The sequence below is a fragment of the Canis aureus genome, chromosome 16 (assembly GCF_053574225.1).
Source record: "Canis aureus isolate CA01 chromosome 16, VMU_Caureus_v.1.0, whole genome shotgun sequence".
Classification (NCBI taxonomy): domain Eukaryota; kingdom Metazoa; phylum Chordata; class Mammalia; order Carnivora; family Canidae; genus Canis; species Canis aureus.
Window position 1 is genome coordinate 13,275,445 of NC_135626.1, and position 18,195 is coordinate 13,293,639.

Here is an 18,195-nt window from a genome sequence, read left to right on the forward strand (position 1 = left end):
TGTGGGCAGAGACGGTGAGAATGTCCTAGGAGAACACAGAGGGAGAGCAAGGACGGGTGTCCCTATGTAGGGTAGGCATGCAGTTCACTGTGCTCCGGCAGGAGATCAGGGTGATCCCTGGTGGGGTGTCTTGGGGCAGCTGGACCTGTGGCCAATGGCACTCATTCCCCATACAGTTCTATGATGCACCGTATGAATATGAACTAATGTTGAAATGCCTGAACATTGTGTTCACATCCATGTTCTCTATGGAATGCGTGCTGAAGATCATCGCCTTCGGGGTGCTGGTAGGTGCCTTGGCTCCCTTTGGCCTTTTTGGTGGTCTGCATTCTGGCTGCCTCTCTGTAGGGGGACCTTCAGGGACTTACAGCTTGGAGCTGGGAATTCACCAAGGGCTGGGTGCCTCCTCTCTGGACACACAGCTCTCAGTTCTGCACCTGCCCAGACCCACAAGTATTTGCTTACCCAGCTGTGGTGTCTCACCTGGGGTGGCCCATTGGTCCCTTTGCTCCTTTCTTGATCAGGGGCACTTCCTGCAACTCCTTGCCTGACAACTCCTTACCAGCCTCTAGCAATAACTGCTCCTTTTTTTCTCTCTAGAACTATTTCAGAGATGCCTGGAATGTCTTTGACTTTGTCACTGTGTTGGGAAGTATTACTGATATTTTAGTAACAGAGATTGCGGTAAGTAGCATTTCCTGTCCTTCCTCCAGGGCCCCAGAATGGTTTCCTTCTAGGTGGTGCTTCCACAGGGTGCCTCCAGGTCTTGAGTGTTAGCCCCTCCTTCCCAGAGATGGAGTTGGGGATTGGGTATTGTCTTGGCCAATGCTTTTTTTTTGCATAAGAAAGTGGTTCCCAAAAGGATGATGGCCTGAGAGTCACCTAGGAGCTCCATTGTAACAAGTGACCAGGAAGACAAGAATCTTTTAAATCTGTGTATATCTAACAAATCTAGCAACTTGGCACTGAAATGATATAAACTAAAACCAACAAGAATTTAGAATCTTTTAGAATATGAGGTTTGTTTTATGTGTGTGTGTGTGTGTGTGTGTGTAAATAAAACGGGAGATACTCATTCATATCAAGACTACATGGATTATATGTAAAAACTGACCAAATGTTAGAACATAAACTTGTCTCAATAAATTTCAAAGACTGAATCATAAAGCAATATTCTTTAAGTATAGTCCATTAAGTTAGAATTAAATGGCAGAAAATCTCATTTCTGTCTTAGGTTGATTCTCTAAGAGCAGACACTAAGGTGGGGTTCTTGTACAAATCATTTATTAGGAAGCATTCTCAGGCAAAACCACTAGAGAGAGGTTTGGGAAAATGAATGGGTAAGAGAAGGAGGATGAGAAATGTTGTATCTGGAGCCAAATATCAGGGTGAATTTGGTTCATCCCCCATGGGGGCTTGGAAACATGGTGGTCACACCTCAGAGCTGCAGAGCTCTTGGATCTGTGCTTACCAGTCCACAGCTAAGAGCTGTACCTGGGGGTGTTAGTTGTTGAGTACCTCCAGCCCTTCTGAATGCACCCCACGTGCAGGTACAACAGGCTCTGGCACTGTTGGGAATGAAGGAGCATCTGGTACTATGGTAACAAGTACAGTGGAGTACATGAGTGTCTGCTGTCACCTGGCCCTGCTCAACTCTGCCCACACCTCACACTGGGTCCATTTCACTCAGTCTTCAGGATAGTGATGGTCACAATGTCTGCAAGAGGAAGGTTGGTAACCACCTAGAGCTAGTCTGAGTTAAGTTGATGTTCCTTAATTCATTCTTCCTGTCCCTCTTTTGGGGTCCCCTGACTGGTGTCCAGCTTTCTGCTGCTCTGGTTGCTGGGCTGGATGAGACAGCCGACGCTGTCACCCTATATAGCACAGCCCTTGCTTGCCATACTCCTATGAGGCTTTGGCTGCCACGATAGTCAAGACATGATTAAGGCTGGTTGTAGAGCATCTAGAAAGGCCCCACTGAACCCCCTGGTTTCTAGATAGACTTCTTCCTACCCCTTCCCAATAGCCAACATCAAACACCCTGGCCAGTATATCTGGAGATTCTGTTCTGCTTGCTGGTCTTACGGCATGAGGAGCGCAAGTGACAGGGGGCCACCATGATTTTGGTGTTCCACAGTGGAAGCTTTCTCTACCCCTTGAGCCAGGACCTCTAGATTTGTCAAACCTAAACTGGTGGAGGTGATGAGCACAGTCTGACCTGGGTTCCTGGAGGATAGGGAGAGGGGCCACCCCTCCTTCCATCCCTTGCTTTCTGGATCTGCAGTTGGTCTCTTGACCATCCTTTCATCTTGAAGGACAATATCCCAAACCCATGAGGTACCTCATCACGCCAGCATTTAATCTGTGCCTTTAAGAGGCTTTTTCAATATTTTGTCAGGTTGGCACCCCCTGAATGATGTTGAATATGATATGCCAGTGGATATCATGCAGGCCCAGGTATTCCATCAGCAAAGACAAACCCGAACCCAGAATATGAGTGATCCCAATTGAGACTAATTACTGCCTTTTCTAGGTGAAAGGATTCTGGTGTAAGCAAATTGCCACCTAGTGGCTGGATGACAGCCTAAAGGATGGTGCACTGTAGAGGCCTAGTTAACTTCAGCTCATAGTGGGCTGGATTTTCAATAGTGGCCTTGGCTGAGTCAGCCTTGCTGAAAGGGAGCCCACTGGTTGGGCTCAGACACAGCCTTCCTTTCAGCCATCATGGTCACTGCGTTCATGGATCTACTATGTGAACACTGGGGCTGCTAAGGATAGAGGCTGGCTGTCATCTGTTGGGTAAACCATCTCAAGGCCTGGTTTTTAGTGTCCCTACAGCTGTGGATGCTCTGTGGTGGACACTGATGTATAATACAAGGACCTGCATGTCACACCCATTCCCTAGGCCCATCTGGATCCCTTTATCTGAACTTTGTTCCCTCTGGAGTCCTGACCAAGCTTTAGTTCTTGCCTAAGGTCCTATAATCCATACAAGGGCAGCTTCTTTCTCCATCCATGCCATAGCTGATCAGGTTCACCACCTAGAGCTCTGCCTCACCACTGTCTTTCAGATCTTGTGTGGGGTTCTAGTGAGGATGCACCAATATATTGAGCCAATTGCTTCATAAACCAGGTTTGCATTTTTCCTCCTGGCTTTAGTGATCATCATATGATATGTTGGGGTAGGAGTGAGCTAAGGAACATAGAGGTGAAGCAGAGGTGAGAGGCATGGGGCCCTGGGCCACCTATCATGTGACTGTGCCCTCTAGGTGTGCCAGGGTGTGGCCCTGGATGTAGCACTTCCATCACACACTGGATTGTTGGCAGGCCTGTAACACACACTCATAAGGAGAAGTATTGGTGCCGTAGACACAATTATCTCATAGTCAGACACAGTCTCCAATAGGACCCAGCAGCCAGGAGTGGCCCCTCTCATTGGTGATGTCTTCAGCAGATGACATGGCCTTGCTCCAGAATCCTAGGTGTTTGCATTGACTTTTCTATGTGGGCTTTCCAGGGACTCCACAGAGTGTCTTTATAGAATCTGTTGCATCTTAAGGCCCAAGTTATAGGGCTCCTGGTATTGCAGCATGGATCTGCTAGAGAGCCCTCTCTTGCTCTGAATCCTCTCAAACACAACAGCTTTGTGTCACCTGATAAATAGGTCACAGCAGTATTTCCTAAGTGGTGTATGTCATCTCCAACCCAAGGAAGCCTAACAGGAGTAGGAAGCATGAGGTGTGATAATTAACTTGTCTTTTACCTTGGGATCCATGTCCTCATACCACTGATTATAGTAGTCTTATGCATCAGATTTCTACCTAAAATACGATGAAAGATCATTCTAATCCTAAACAAATTCTTTCAGTGAATAGAAAAGAGTGAACATGCTCTAGCTATTTGTATGAGACAAGTACAATCTGGACACCAAAATTATTTAAAAGATAGAGTATAATAATAATAATAAAGAAAATTATCTTAAGTAAAAAAAGTATAAGAAAGGAAAATCATGATCCACTCTTACTGATTAGCATAGATGTAAAGTGCATCAGAAAGTCTAATTTACATGAACAGATCCACAGACAGTGTTAATGTGATCCTATCATTGCTGCAGAGAAGACATTCAATAAAACTCAAATTGTATTCATGATAGAAATCATTGGCAATCTAGGAATTATTGACTTGATGAAGAGAATTTACCAAAAATCCTGTGCTAACATCATATAATGATGAAATTTGGAAAGAATTCTCTTTAAAATCAGAAAAGGACAATACCTATAAGCATTCCTTCTTTTCACTATTGAACTTCAGGGCCTGGTCAGTTCAATAAATTGAATGTCAGCTCCATGAGGATAGAGGTTTCTGTGTAGTTCACTGCCATATTCCAGTGCTTAGAATGGTGCCGACACTTTAGGTGTTCAGTAGACACTTGTTGAATGAATAAGACTGGAAAAATAAATGAAACATCGAAGTATTAGAAATAGGCAAAGCTGTCATTATTCACAGACAACACTATTATCTATGGATGAAATCCAGAATAATCTCAAGCTGATAAGAGTGTTTATTTAGCGCTGTTGCTGAGTAGAGTACCTGAGTGAGTAGTTGACTACATGTCATTATAGCATCAGCAGTCCTGATTGTAAACGTAACAACATCCGTATACAAGACCTTAGTGTGGAAAAGTGCTAAACCTCAATGAAAGATAGTAAGGAAGACTTAACTAGATAGTGTTTTATAGCAGTTAAATAATAAGTGTCAATTTCAGAGACGATTTTGCCCAAATTGATCTGTAGACTCAATGTAATTTCAATAAAAATACCAGTGAATTTGTTTTTGTTTTTGTTTGTTTGTTTTGGAAATTGACTTCTAAATTGGCTTCTAAAACTCATGAGCAAGAGCAAAGGCTCCCCAAATACTCAAGATACTTAAGAAGCAGAAGGGCTGCTGGGGTGGTGGGGGTGGGTAGTTACTGTTCTTGTTGATATTAGCACTTTTTATAAAGCTAGAGTATTAAGACTGTGGTGCTGGCCCCAGGACAGTAAATGAGCCAGTTGACAGAATCAAGAGCCTAGAATCTAAATCACTTGTAGATGGAAACTTAATGTATGACTGTGCTACTTAGTGGGGGACAAGTGAACAATCAATGTAGGTATAATGACGATCAATATTGGGAAAAACAGAAATTGAATCTTCACACCAGTCACAAAAATATCAATTTCAAATGGATGACAATACTTAAATCTAAGAGGAAAAACTTTAAAACTCTTAGAAGAAAATACAGGAGATATCTTTAGCACCTTGGGATGGGGACTGATTGCTTAAGCAAACTATAGGAAGCACCAGCTGTAACTGAAAAAAAAATTATATAAAATAGTTTCTGTTTATCAAAAAAGAAAGGACAATACATGAAGAAGGAGGGGATATTTGTATCACATTTCTTCATTTATCCATTATAAATGTTTATGCACTGCCTGTCATGTGCTTAGCAGTGTTCTAAGTTCTTCTGGAATTTCATTCCAGTGAGAGACACACAGGGTACACAATGAGAGGCAAAGCAGAAAAAGGGATATGAGACTTGTGGGGGGGAGCTTTGATGGCTGTGTACCCAGACAAGTTGTCACTGAATTGGTGACTTCCAAATAAAGGTGTCTGAGTTGGTGAGAAAGTGGAGCAGAGGGGCCTGGGGCAAGCCATAGCAAGCTCTGTGCCAGCCTGCACCTGCATGCATGAGTGCCCTGCTGCAAGAGCAACACGAACAAGGGCTGGAGCAGAGGAAATGGGGAGCGTGGAAAGCCTTGTAGTTGGCATAATCATTGGCATGGTTGGGATTACTGTTTGACAAACCAGAGGGTGTGAAATAGTATCTCAATGTCATTTCACTTTATATTTGTAGTTTCACTTCATTTCACTTGTAGTAAATTTTGGTTTTTATTTTGAGTGAGATAGGAGGATTTGGAGGGTTTTGTGAAGTGGAGTGACATGATGTGGCTGCTCTATTGAGAACGTAGTGTAGGGCATAGGCAGAAGCAGTGAGGCAAGTGAGGGCTTAGTTGGGTTATCCCAGAAGCAGACCCCAAGGCAGGAGTTCAGTGCAAGTCGTTTATCTGGGAGGTGATGCAGGCATAGCAAGGAAGCAGTGAAATGGGCCAGGGAAGGGAGACAGCCAATATAAGGTGCTATGAAGTCAGTTACCATTATGGGGCCTAGTTGGGAGCTCCGAGCCTATTATCCCAGCAAGGGCCAAGGTGACGGGGTATTTTTCACCCAAGTGCTGTCAGCCACCTGTTGAAGGCTGCTGGCGACAGGGGGCTGGAGAATGTTAACTCTCTGGCACTTGAGTCCTGGCCTGGGAAAATTCTCAGGAAAAAGAGATGTTGATGCTGACAATTGAGTATTGGGCCTGTGAGGACATGAGTGCTGCTGAGGGGCACTACAGAGGAGCCCAGCAGAGCAGCGGGAGTTTGGGCTATGAGGAGAGACCGTTGTTCTGGATGTATTTTCCAATAGAGCTGCAGATGGACCAGATGTCAGTGTGAAACTTGACGCAAGAGTGACATCAAAGTTTGAGCACTTGAGAACATGGATTATCATTAATTGAAATGAGAAAGGCTGTGGGTGGAACAGGTTTGTTGTGAGCTGTATGGATGCAGTTTGTACATGTTAGATTTTAGTTGCCTGTTGGCCTTCCTGAAGGAATCATCTAACAGGCAGGTTGACAGATGGTCCTGGAGTTTGGAGGAGAGATTCATACCAGTATCATACAATTGGGAATCAGGATCAGATAAGATGGTATCAGACCCATGAGACTGCCTGAGATCAATAAAGGAGAGAGAAGACTGAGCCAGGATGAGCTACTGAGTTCTTCAATGGACCAATAGTTAGCAACAAAGGCACAGCCAGAGGGCAGAGTGGTTTCCCAAACCACTAGGAAAGGTTAGTGTCTAGAATGTGCAAGGCTTTTCTGTGAATCATTAAAAAAAACCAAAGCCACCAAATGGAAAAATGAGCTGAAGGTACTAAAAGAATAAGGAACAGAAATGACCAATTAATATAGGAAAAGATGCTCAGCCTTACTTGTAATTAAAGAAATGTAAAGTGAAATGACATTGAGATACTATTTCACACCCTCTGGTTTGTCAAACAGGAATCCCAACCATGCCAATGCTTAGTGAGTGGGACCACCAGAACCTCCATGCTACTGCTGGGGGTGTTTGTTGGACGACCCCTTAGGAAGACTGTGGCAGTCCCTAGAAAGTTGAGCATATGCTTGCCTACAGCTCAGCAGCTTCCCTCTTAGGTACATATGCCAGAGGGTGTCTGGGCAGATGACCTGGAGACACTTCTACACAGATGTTCATGGCAATGTTGTTCACGGTAGCAGCAGAGTGCACTGATTGTTGTGCACCAACACGGTGAAGTGCCAGAGGCAGTGGAAGTGTGAGGGTGATCTCCACGCCAAGAGGGAGGCTTCTCAGAAACAGGGTTTGCTCACTGTCAGCGCAGAGTCTGCCCAAGTCCAGGAAGGTTGCATTCCATATAGTCCCATCGGAAAGGTTCAGAACAGTCAGGTGTAACACATTTTAAGAGTTTGTGGTGAGACGGTAAAGAAAAACAATTATTAGCAAGAATTAAGGGTAGCCACTCCATCAGGGAAGGAGGAAGAGAGACAGAAAGGGCTTTGAAAGTAATGGTGACATTCTCTTCTCTTTAAGCTGGGTGATGAGTCTATGAACACTGTATTATTTTTCTTTAAAATGTGCATACATACACATGTTTATACATATCCTTTTGTGTATGTGGTATGTTTCATAGTTTTAAACATTAGTACTCCAAATATTCTGGGCAGAAGTTCCGAGTTGCCAAAGAGGCCCCCTCATACAGGGCAGAGACCTTCTGTACCCAGTAGGTGTTCCTCAGCTGTTGGACACTCGAGGCCAGGATGGCTTCTGCTTATATCAGACCTTACCTCAGATATGCCCTCCATGGCTGCTGCCATCAGCCCCAAGGCCCAGCAGAGCCAGTGAGAGGGCCGAGGAGCCACTTGGGTTGGAAGAGGTGCTGCGTCCTGACCACTAGTGCTGTCAGAGCTCTGGCCTGCACCCTGGTTCCGCCTGCAGGGGGAAGATGAAAGGAAGCCATTGTGTAGACTAGTGATGTCTTTATTTTTGTTCATTCGTAGTCACTTCATATGTTACTTTGTGAATGTACTTTTTTTTCCTTAGGCAAAAATATGAGTGTCAGTTCCCCACCTCCAACTTAACAATCACAGTAGAATAACAGGCCTTAGCAGGGTCGTGTAGCGCCGGCGCCCCCCACGCAAGTGTAGAACTGACATTGATTTCTTTGCCTGGAAATAAAAAAACAAGTGTCTGTGAGTCATCTTTGGATTTGCATTACAAACAGGAATGCAAATTAATGCCACCCTGTCTGCATAACCTACAGATTTCAAAAACATGTTTTGATTTGATGCATTTTAAGCAAAATATGCAAAGTTTACTAAAATTCTAAAATTTTCCAGTGAGGTACTCAAAGTTTGAGTTTTTGCTTGTGTTGATGACTCATTTTCTCTTTTGTTTTCTGTTTTTGTTCTTGATTTACCTTAACCTACCTGCTGACTCACGCCATCCAACCAACATACAATGCGAAAACCATGTCTCCGTCTGTATGTTGCGCACCTGCTGCTCAAACATCCCAATTTGTAAATAATATGCAAATATCCATCCATGAAAACATCACATATAGGAAACGGTTGGTTTCATGACTTTAAACGGTTCTTAAAACTCCTTGCTTTTGCTTGCTCTGCTCCTGTTCTTTCTTCCATTCCCTGTGACCCCTCACCACTGCCTTCCTGAGGTGTGTGGTCAGAGTTTGGAGGTACCCATCCCCTCTGGCCTCTTCTCCTCAACTCCTGGGGTCCAGCAGGGGCTTCTGAGGTCCCTCCTGGGAGCCATTTGATTCAGGAACTGGCCTTGGGTCTAGAGAGGAGGTGGGGTCTTCTGAGTGAAACGAGTAAGCACCCAGTCAGATTTTCCTATCAGAATTGGGCTCAGAATTGGAAGGATTTTGTAGGACATGAGTTTGGACCTGATCCTGTAGAGTCCATGGTTTCTTCCACAGCATTTCCCTTCTGCTCTGTCTCCATCACACCAACACACAAGGTTGGTTCTCCCCAGTGGCTTCTGATGATTCCTCCTATACCATTCTTCCTGGACATGCCCTTCTACAGGGAATCCTTTCTGGGCCACAGAGGTGGAGGGGAGAGAAAATTTTGTCTTCATGATTCAGAAGGAGTTGTGTAAGTCCTGACTGAGGAGGAACAGGCTCTGCCTTAGGAGACAGTGGAGCACAGGGTTCCTGCATCCAGGCATCATTGATCCACTTGTGCACCCTTGGTCAGTGAGCCTGGGTAGAGTGCAGGTGGCAGGAACTGGGGCTTCCTTCCAGGCCTTTAGAAGTATCTGAAAGGAGAGCAAACATACCAGAACCAGACTAAACCGAGGCTGTGACATTCACATGAAATAGCAAATATTTGATATTCCTGTTATGGAAAATGGACATTCAAGACAAAGCATTTCATAAGTGGAGCATAAAAGCTTAGTTTTGAGAAAGTGCCATTTGTGCTGCAGAAGTACCAGGCACAGCCTTCAGCTCACTGAGGCATCTTCATGGCCATTCCCTGTCCACTTGGGAAGAGTATCCCCTCTGTGCCCTTCCTCTTCCCTCAGAGTTCACCGTCACCTGATGTGCTGTACATGTGTATGCTGGGGTATGCAGAGCTTTCCTTTCTTTTCTTCATCATTGTCCCATGAGAAAGCTGAGAAGGAGAGTACTTTTTTCCATACTTGCTGGACCATGCTGCCAGCATGGAGTGTGGTCCCCAGCTACATGTACAGGTCACTTTGCTGTGGCCCTGACTGGAGGCAGTGATGCACTTGGATGCAGGGGATCTCGATCTGGGTCTGGGGCCAGTTGATCACCTCTGTGGGGCTGTGTTTCACAAGGCCCAGCACACTTTTAAATCCCTTTGCTCTGATTCCTCACCATCTGCGCATGATGTCCTAACATCTCCATCTTGTGGATGAGGAAGCAAGGGGTTCAAAGCAGCTAGAGACCAGTGTACCATCATTGAGATACCACATTGAGGGGTACAGTAATGCATCTTTGGGGTGCTCTAGACCTTTCCTGATAGAGGTAGGTGGCAATAAAGACGGCTCTGGCTTTGAAATAGTAGATGAAGTAGTAGGTGCTCCCTGGTGTGACAGAAACCATGGACTCTGGGAGGATGGGCAGGCTACGTCCATCTCCAAGGGTTGGCTGAGGCCAGAGGCAACCATGCACAGCCATGGGAAGGCTACCCGGTGCTTGCTGCCCCCTGCTCTCCTGCATGCAGTCCGCATGGTGTTACCTGGCAGCTCCCGCCCTGGGTGCAGCTGCGGTGTGCTCAGCCTGCCACACTGTGCTTGAAGTGTCTGTGGCTGCTGTCACCATCCGTCCTCATGGCTCTCTAGGGCTATCTGTCTGCTGCCACCCCCACCCCTCTCCTGAGTGCCCACTGGAGCCCTGAGAAAAGAAGTCCAGGAGGAGGGATGAGAACGTGAGTCTCAATAAAAAGTAATAGGTGACTTGTTGAGCTTTGCATTCGTGCACTAACCATGTGGACAAACAGTGCCTTCCCCTGCCTTGTTTGTCTTCCATCCCTCCTTTCTCACTCAGAGCCCATATGTTCCCCAGTATCTCTAGGAAATCTTTTTGTCCATGCCAGTGGCCTGAGCAAAGTGGTTTGGGCTGGGCATATGCTGACTGTGTAATAACGGTCTTGGCCCCCCTGGACTCAAGTGAGCAGGTGCTTTCCAAGTGGAGGAGGTCTCCCACAGGAGACCTTTGAAGCGTCCAGGCACTTGGAAGCTCCCTTCTCTTCCTCTACTTTATTGTCTTGTACCAAGGATTTCCCGGCACACTGTAGACAGAGTCCCCCTTCCATCCCTTTGCCCACCCTCCCTCAGTGACTGGCTTATTTGAGAACCCTAGGGCCCATGGGGTGAGTATGGATGTTTCTTGCTCATCCTGTACCCCTGAGATTTTCTTTCCTTAGCACAAGCCAGTGAGGGAGCTGTAGGCAAGCCTGTGTGTCCTCCAGGGTCACACCTTGAGGTCCACTTCTGCCTTCCTGCTGATCTGGGCCATGGTCAGTACCTCCTTGTGACTACCAAACTTCCCACCCATGGCTGCAACATATAGCCCTCCAGCAGAGACAGTCTAGAGTCTCCAGCCACCTTGGTAGGAACCAAAGGGGCAGACAAGGGCTGGGTTGGGGCCACTGTCCTTAGAAGTAAGAGTGAAGCTGGCCTCTCCACTGAACGTCTCATCCCAGCCAAGACCAGATGGGCAGCCCTGGAGGGAGGGCACCCAGCTCTCCCTAGGCTTCCCATGGCTCTTGCACATGCTCTACTGCTGCTGCTCTCATCCAACATGTTGTGTTCTCTTTTCTCTTCATTTGACCACTGAATCTGGCGATCCGATGTGTCTAAGCCTGAGCTGCTTTCATATGTTAAAACACCAAAGTGGCAGGAAGCTGCTCTCAGGCTGCGTGCGGGCACCTGGTCTCTAAGCAGACAGAGGGTGGGAAGCTGCCCAGATCTACAAGCACCCCCATCTCATGGACACCATCCAGAGCTGTGCTCCCTGAAAGGGATGTGCCAATAATTTCAAGGTGCCCCTGGGCCAGGGTGGAAGCCTCACTCCCAGGTAATCTGTGGAGTCCAGAGATCATTGTTTCTTTTTGTGCTTGATTTTGAACCCTGTGGATGAGGGAGCAGTGCTAGATATCCTGGGATCTCTGGAGCTGAGACCATTTATGGATTTTTGTAAGTGGCTTCTGTGGTGTGAGCAGCAGGATCACCAACGCTTACACCTCCCATGGTGACTTACCTGTAGGCACCAGGAGCAGCCCCAGAGAAAATGTTTGCCCCTCTGCCGGGTCCCAGACAGGCAGAGGCTTTGCTAACTGTGTGGAGAAGAGAAGTGCCTTGCCACCAAGCCTGGGGTGGGGCCTTCCAGAGGCTCTCTGTGGAGAAGCAGCCCTGCCCGGCACTTGGATGGCTTGGCTGTGTCCTGCAAGACGTGGTCAGTGTTAGAGGCCTGTCCACCGTTGGTCTCCTGGCGCCACCTGGCAGCATGGAGCTGCTTCTGAGAATTTTTCTCTCTGTCCCTCCCTGTCGGGAGCCTAGAGCAGAGGGGTTTCTTTGATTTGCTGCATGAGAAGTGATTTGCAATGACAAGCTTTACTTTTGGAAGATTTTCTGGTGGCTGATTGCTGCTTACACTATAGAGCAGGGGACTTTCTCTGGGACCACAGCAAGTCAGGGAGAGGCGTGTGGGGAGCAGTGTACCTGTCCCTGCAGGAGGCTGGTTTCTGCAGGTTAGAGAACAGCCTCTCTTCCCTACAGAACAATTTCATCAACCTCAGCTTCCTCCGCCTCTTCCGTGCTGCCCGTCTCATCAAGCTGCTCCGCCAAGGCTACACCATCCGCATCCTGCTGTGGACCTTCGTCCAGTCCTTCAAGGTGAAGCCCAGTCACGGCCCTAGTGCCCTGACTGTCCCCTTTGTTGTGCACAGTAGCGTGGCCGTCATCTCCTCCTTGCCACCAGAGCAGCCCCTCCTCTTGGAGGCTCCTTGTTGGCACCTATTATCCTATTGTAGTTTATATAAAGGCATTTTAAGTTATCCAGAGAGCATCTCAATAATGCTTGCCGACTCTGAGGTGGGTTTTATGACTGACTATAGATGAAGAGACTGAGGTAGTCCCTTGGTAGAGGGGCTTCATGGTCAGTAGGGGGTGGATCTGCGTTGCTGAGGTCTGAGTGGTCCCAGAAATGTGGCCGCCGTCCACTCTGCAGATGAGGCCCTAGCAAGGTGGCTAGGCAGCCCTCCCTGGAGCTGCCCTGCCCTCCATGTGTCTCCACAGGCCCTGCCCTACGTGTGTCTGCTCATCGCCATGCTGTTCTTCATCTACGCCATCATTGGCATGCAGGTGGGTGCACCTGACGGGACAGGGAGCACAAGGGGCGCCTATGCCCTGGGGCAGACGGGCACCGACTGTGGTCATCAAATGATAGCAATGACAGATTGATCCTTAATGAACATGTCTATGAGGGAGGTATTGCTTTAAGCACTTCATGAACTTAATTCTCAGAAAGGCTGTTCTACCCCTAAGGTCACTGAGGTTGTGCATCAAGAGTTTGTGCCTGTCGTCCAGAGTCCATTGTCTGTGGGAAAATGCACTGCTGTGCTTCTGATAGGAACTCCATTGGGTTGTTAGGGTCTGAATGGGCATGTTTGATTAGGTGGTGGGCTGCATGGGTGGAGCATTTGGGCACATCTGCCCAGTGCTGAGTGGTCTGCAGAGCACCAGCTGGTCATTCTGTTAGTCCAGAGCATTGACCTGATCCTTCACAGGAAATCATATAGTACGGAAGAAAAAAGTCAGTGGGATCATATCAATCACTGTGCTTATACTATCCAGTTCAGCTCAAGTAATTAGATTGCCTTTATTTTGCCAAAGAATCCTTTGTCAGCTATTTGGAAAAACCTTTAAAAGACACAAAGCAGTGTTCCAGTTTTAAATGTTTGGCATTTGGCGACTTTTCAACAACAGGGTTGGATGGATCCAAATGTTAAGCTATAGTGGGAGAGGCCATTGTCGTAAAGGTGAGCTGAAAACTGATTTTTAAACTCTATTTTGGGGATTGAGAAAGTTCTCTTACCTTAAAATTTGCTGAGACCTGATGCTGTTTAAAACAAATATGTATTTTTGCCTGCTTTGGTCTGTGGATGTACAAGACCATAAGTGTCACTGATTCTTGTTTTTGGTGATCATATTTTTCAGCCAGATTCCAGATTTTAAGTCAAGTACAGTTACTGGCTTGTTTGCATTTCTGACCCTAAAAAGAAATAAATTAAAATGGATAAAAAGCCCATTGTGATATTTGCACAGAAATTTAAAAAGAAATTTTCAAGTTGATCTCATAGCTATTACCAATGTAATTACTGCTTCAGAATCATTGATGACAGAGTGAACAGAATGTAGCACAACCCACGTAAACTTAGCTTTGGGTCCCATTTTTCCTGGGCATGCAGACTTGCACCTGTGTGCATGCTGAGCTGGGCGACATTGATGTGTTTGGCTTTCAAGAGGTTTTCTCTGCCCTGGAAATGCACAGACACCACCAGGGCTGGAAGCACTGGCCCCTCCAGCCCCTACAGTAGTGGTGGTGGCTCTGGGCAGTGTCCTGTGCCCGTGTGTCTTCATGCTCACACAACCCCTTCTACCTCACCACAGCTCCTCAGAACCCAACGATGTCAGCCCTCAGCCTTCCTTTTCATTTCAGGTGTTTGGGAATATTGCCCTAGATGATGACACCAGCATCAACCGGCATAACAACTTCCGGACGTTTTTACAAGCCTTGATGCTATTGTTCAGGTGTGTTGTGTGGGAAATCAGTCCAGGCTCAGAGATGCCTCTGTTTGGGAGGGACGGGATACGTACTGACCCCTCTGACCCCCAGCTCGTGCTGGCTTCCCCTCAGTGGAGACCTTCCCAGCTTCTCCCTTTTTTCTGCTGTCCTTCCCCTTAATGGTTCCTGGGCCTTGGAACAGACTGAAGGGAAGCCCCTGAGAGAGGTCATCCTGAGAGCCCCTGAGAGAGGTCATCCTGAGAGCCCCAGGTCAAGGCTGGCCTTGACCACCTCATCTCTGATCCCTGACGGTGGCCAAGAGGCCTCTAGTGGTGCTACAGCTGAGGGTCTGGAAGGACAGAAGATATCCAGCAGGGCTTTTTTTCAGTGTGCTGGCCAGAAGCTTTCTGTCCTCTCACCTTGTTGGTTGCAGGGATCTAGGATCAGGGGGAAGCAGGGCAATGGAAGTAGCACACAGTGTGTGCTACTCAGTGACCCAAGGAACTGCTAGTGTGAGTGTGCCTCCACCTGCCCCCATGGCTCACAAGACTGCAATTCCCTAGGCCCTAGGCTCCAAGTCCAGCACTAGGGTGAGTCCTGGAGAGCACAGGTTTGCTTCTAGCTCAGGTGCCCCCTGTGACCCTGTACTCTACAGGGCTTGGTGCTAGCTGTTGTTCTTACACGTGGCACACTCTCTGTGGCCTGGGGGTTGTTGACCATCCTGGTTTGGGGGCTGAGGAAGAGGGGTGAATATGTCTCACTGCCTCCAGGGTCTCCCTCATTAAGGTAAGCCCACCACCATGACCCTAGGAGGGAAGAGAGGAACTCTTTGTAGGGACTTACAGAGGAGGGGTACTGACAGGAGACCCTGCCTGAGGCTGCTTCTTGAGGTTCCCACACTTGTGTTTATTTATGTAAATGCATCAGGCTGCTGTGAGGCCAGCCCTGGGGAATCCCCAGCACAGCCCCATGCAGGTGTATTTCGGAGCCCATGGAAGTTCTCCTTTCTGTGGAAGGAGATCAGATTGAGATCTGCTTTGCTGAGCTGCCTGGAGACAGTTGTCTGACTCTTGTTTTTTTAATCAGATGGACAAGTATCCTTAGGCCTATACTTTCTCCAAATAATATAATTTCTCTGGACTTTAGCTATTATGTTAATTTCATTTATTAATGTCCTGCCTCATGCTATAAGAGTTGAGGCAGAACTATGAAACTAGCCTCAGTTTTAAGTCTTTGTTCCCAAAAATCCCTTTTCTTCCCTGATCTTTGTGTCACACATGAGCACCAGTATCAGTCAGGTCTGGCACAGGGCAGCTACCTTGCAGGAAAAGCCTCCTACTCCTAGACATTGTCCATGAGGAGTGGGCTCAGCTTGTGCCACACAGGCACACCACGTCAGGGGGAATCCAGGCCTCTGGTCTGCCTGCAAGTCTAGTGCACATCTGGCCCTTGTGCTGGCTGCATTCGCAGGGACAAAAGTCCATGAAGAGGTGTCCTCCAGGGTGGCCACTCAGGGCAGTAGGATTGTTCTTGGTGTTTTGGGGAAACAGATGCTGGTGTGGCTAGAGTGGACGGAGCAGAGACCACTGGGAGGGAGCAGGCAGCCAGTCATATTGAGCTGTGGGCACTTGTGCAGATTTTGGCTTTTGCAGTGAGTGAGGGGTCATTAAGAGAAGTGACTTGGTTTCACCGCATTTAGTGAACCCACTCAGCTCTTGGGTGGGGCAGAGGAGGAAGGTCCATTAGGGAGCTGTTGAGGCAGCTCAGGGGAGGTGATTGCTGCTCAGCCCACAGAGTTGAGAAGTAGTAAGAGTCTAGCTATTTTTTGAAGATAGATGAGCTGGTGAATAGGGTGTGGTGAGAAGGAGAGGAAGCAGGAATGGCTGCAACATTTTTGGGTTAAGAAACTGGAGGGATGGAGTCCCCATTTCTTGGTTCAAGGAAGGCTGGGATGGCACATGCTAGTGGGGAGGCCAAGAAGGAGGTCCATGAAGGGGCACTCACCGTGGTGCTCACTTCTGGTGTAGGGCCTTATTTCCAGTAACTAGTTCTTTCCAGGTTAATTATCAATTTGAAAACCTAATGCCAGAGGATTCTTTTTAAGAGGAGGCATTTTTTACCCAGACCTTACACATGAGCAGGTTCTCTGTAGGTGTGCACTTGAGCCAGGTCTTCTGAGATTCCTTCCCAGGCTGGTCTGGGCCTTCCTTTGTGGGCCTCATGGCTCTGCCCTTCTTCTCAGGAGTGCCACTGGGGAGGCCTGGCACGAGATCATGCTGTCTTGTCTCAGCAACCAGGCCTGTGATGAGCACGCCAATGCCAGTGAGTGTGGGAGCGACTTTGCCTACTTTTACTTCGTCTCCTTCATCTTCCTTTGCTCCTTTCTGGTAAGTCCTGGTCACTGTGTCCATGTGTCCCCCTGTCTCAGTCCATCCTGGGTCCCCCTACATCTCTCACTGATCCCTGTTACTGATTCATGTCACATTGCAAGTTGATTCAGTGTTGTGGTCCCATTCCCCCAGAAATGATGACCTCTAAAAGGACTCACTCCATAATGAGCTCCTGTGGGCCTTGCCTTTCCTTCTTGGAAAGGGTTTTAAGTTTCCACGGGACAACCGTCCTTTAGTCTTTAGCCTCTAGTATGGTGATGAGTTTCAAAGAAGCAGCACTCCAGCTGGCATGCCTGGGGTGGATGAGCCTCAGGAAACTGGTGGTTGGAGAGGTCAGTGGACTACGTCCTAAGACTGTGGATTATTCCAAGTCAGCAGAAACCTTTGGGAAACTTTGAGCAGGGGCATGACAATCTGGTTGACATTCTAAAACGTTGCTCTGGCTTCTGGTCAGGAGAAGCTTAAGAGTGGTTGGGGAGATGATTAGAGGTGACAGTGCCTAGAGAAGGGTAAGGATGAAGGGAGTTAAGCTGCATTTTAAAGGCAGAGCCAACATTATTGATGATTAAACACAGGTATGAGTGAGAGAAAAAGAGAGAGCAAGCAGTACCTGCAGTTTGCTGAGGTAGTAGAGAAACAAGCCCTGTGCGCTGCCAGTAGGAATGTGAAGTGGTGCAGCAGCTGTGGAAGACAGTATCCCACTTCCTCAGTAAATTAAAAATAGAATTACAATATGATCCAGCAACTCCATTTCTGGGCATGTACAGAATTGAAGGCAGGGCCTTGAATAAATATTTGTACACATACGTTCATAGCAACATTATTCACAATGGCCAGAAGGTAAAAACAACCAAAGTGCCCATCAACAAATGATTGGTAAACAAAATGTGACATGAACATATGAGGGAATATCCTTCAGTCTTAAAAAAAAAAAAAAAAAGAAAAAAAAAGAGGGATCCCTGGGTGGCGCAGCGGTTTGGCGCCTGCCTTTGGCCCAGGGCGTGATCCGGGAGACCCTGGATCGAATCCCACGTCGGGCTCCCGGTGCATGGAGCCTGCTTCTCCCTCTGCCTGTGTCTCTGCCTCTCTCTCTCTCTCTGTGTGACTATCATAAATAAATAAAAATTTAAAAAAAAGAGGCAGTTCTTACACATACTACAAATTGAAGTCATTATGCTAAGTGAAATAAACCAGTGACAAAAGAAAAGATAACTGTATGAGGCTCCTAGAGCAGTGAAGTTCATAGAGACAGAGATCACGGTGGTGGGTGCCAGAGACTGGGGGAGGGGATGAGAGGTAGTGTTTAATGGGGGCAGAATTTCAGTTGAGGAAGGTGGAAGAGTTCAAAGAT

The 18,195-nt window shown here is 47.3% G+C and overlaps 1 protein-coding gene across 4 annotated transcripts in view; it reads left to right on the forward strand.

Moving 5' to 3' along the window:
* The window catches only part of CACNA1B (calcium voltage-gated channel subunit alpha1 B), a 195,677-nt gene that overhangs the window by 148,238 nt on the left and 29,244 nt on the right, over nt 1-18,195 (forward strand). For all 4 annotated transcript variants that reach the window (XM_077851631.1, XM_077851627.1, XM_077851628.1 and 1 more), the window contains 6 exons: nt 177-287; nt 601-684; nt 12,447-12,563; nt 12,966-13,031; nt 14,389-14,480; nt 16,697-16,841. In XM_077851631.1, coding sequence (XP_077707757.1) covers nt 177-287; nt 601-684; nt 12,447-12,563; nt 12,966-13,031; nt 14,389-14,480; nt 16,697-16,841 — 615 coding nt within the window. The remainder of the gene's footprint in view (nt 1-176; nt 288-600; nt 685-12,446; nt 12,564-12,965; nt 13,032-14,388; nt 14,481-16,696; nt 16,842-18,195) is intronic.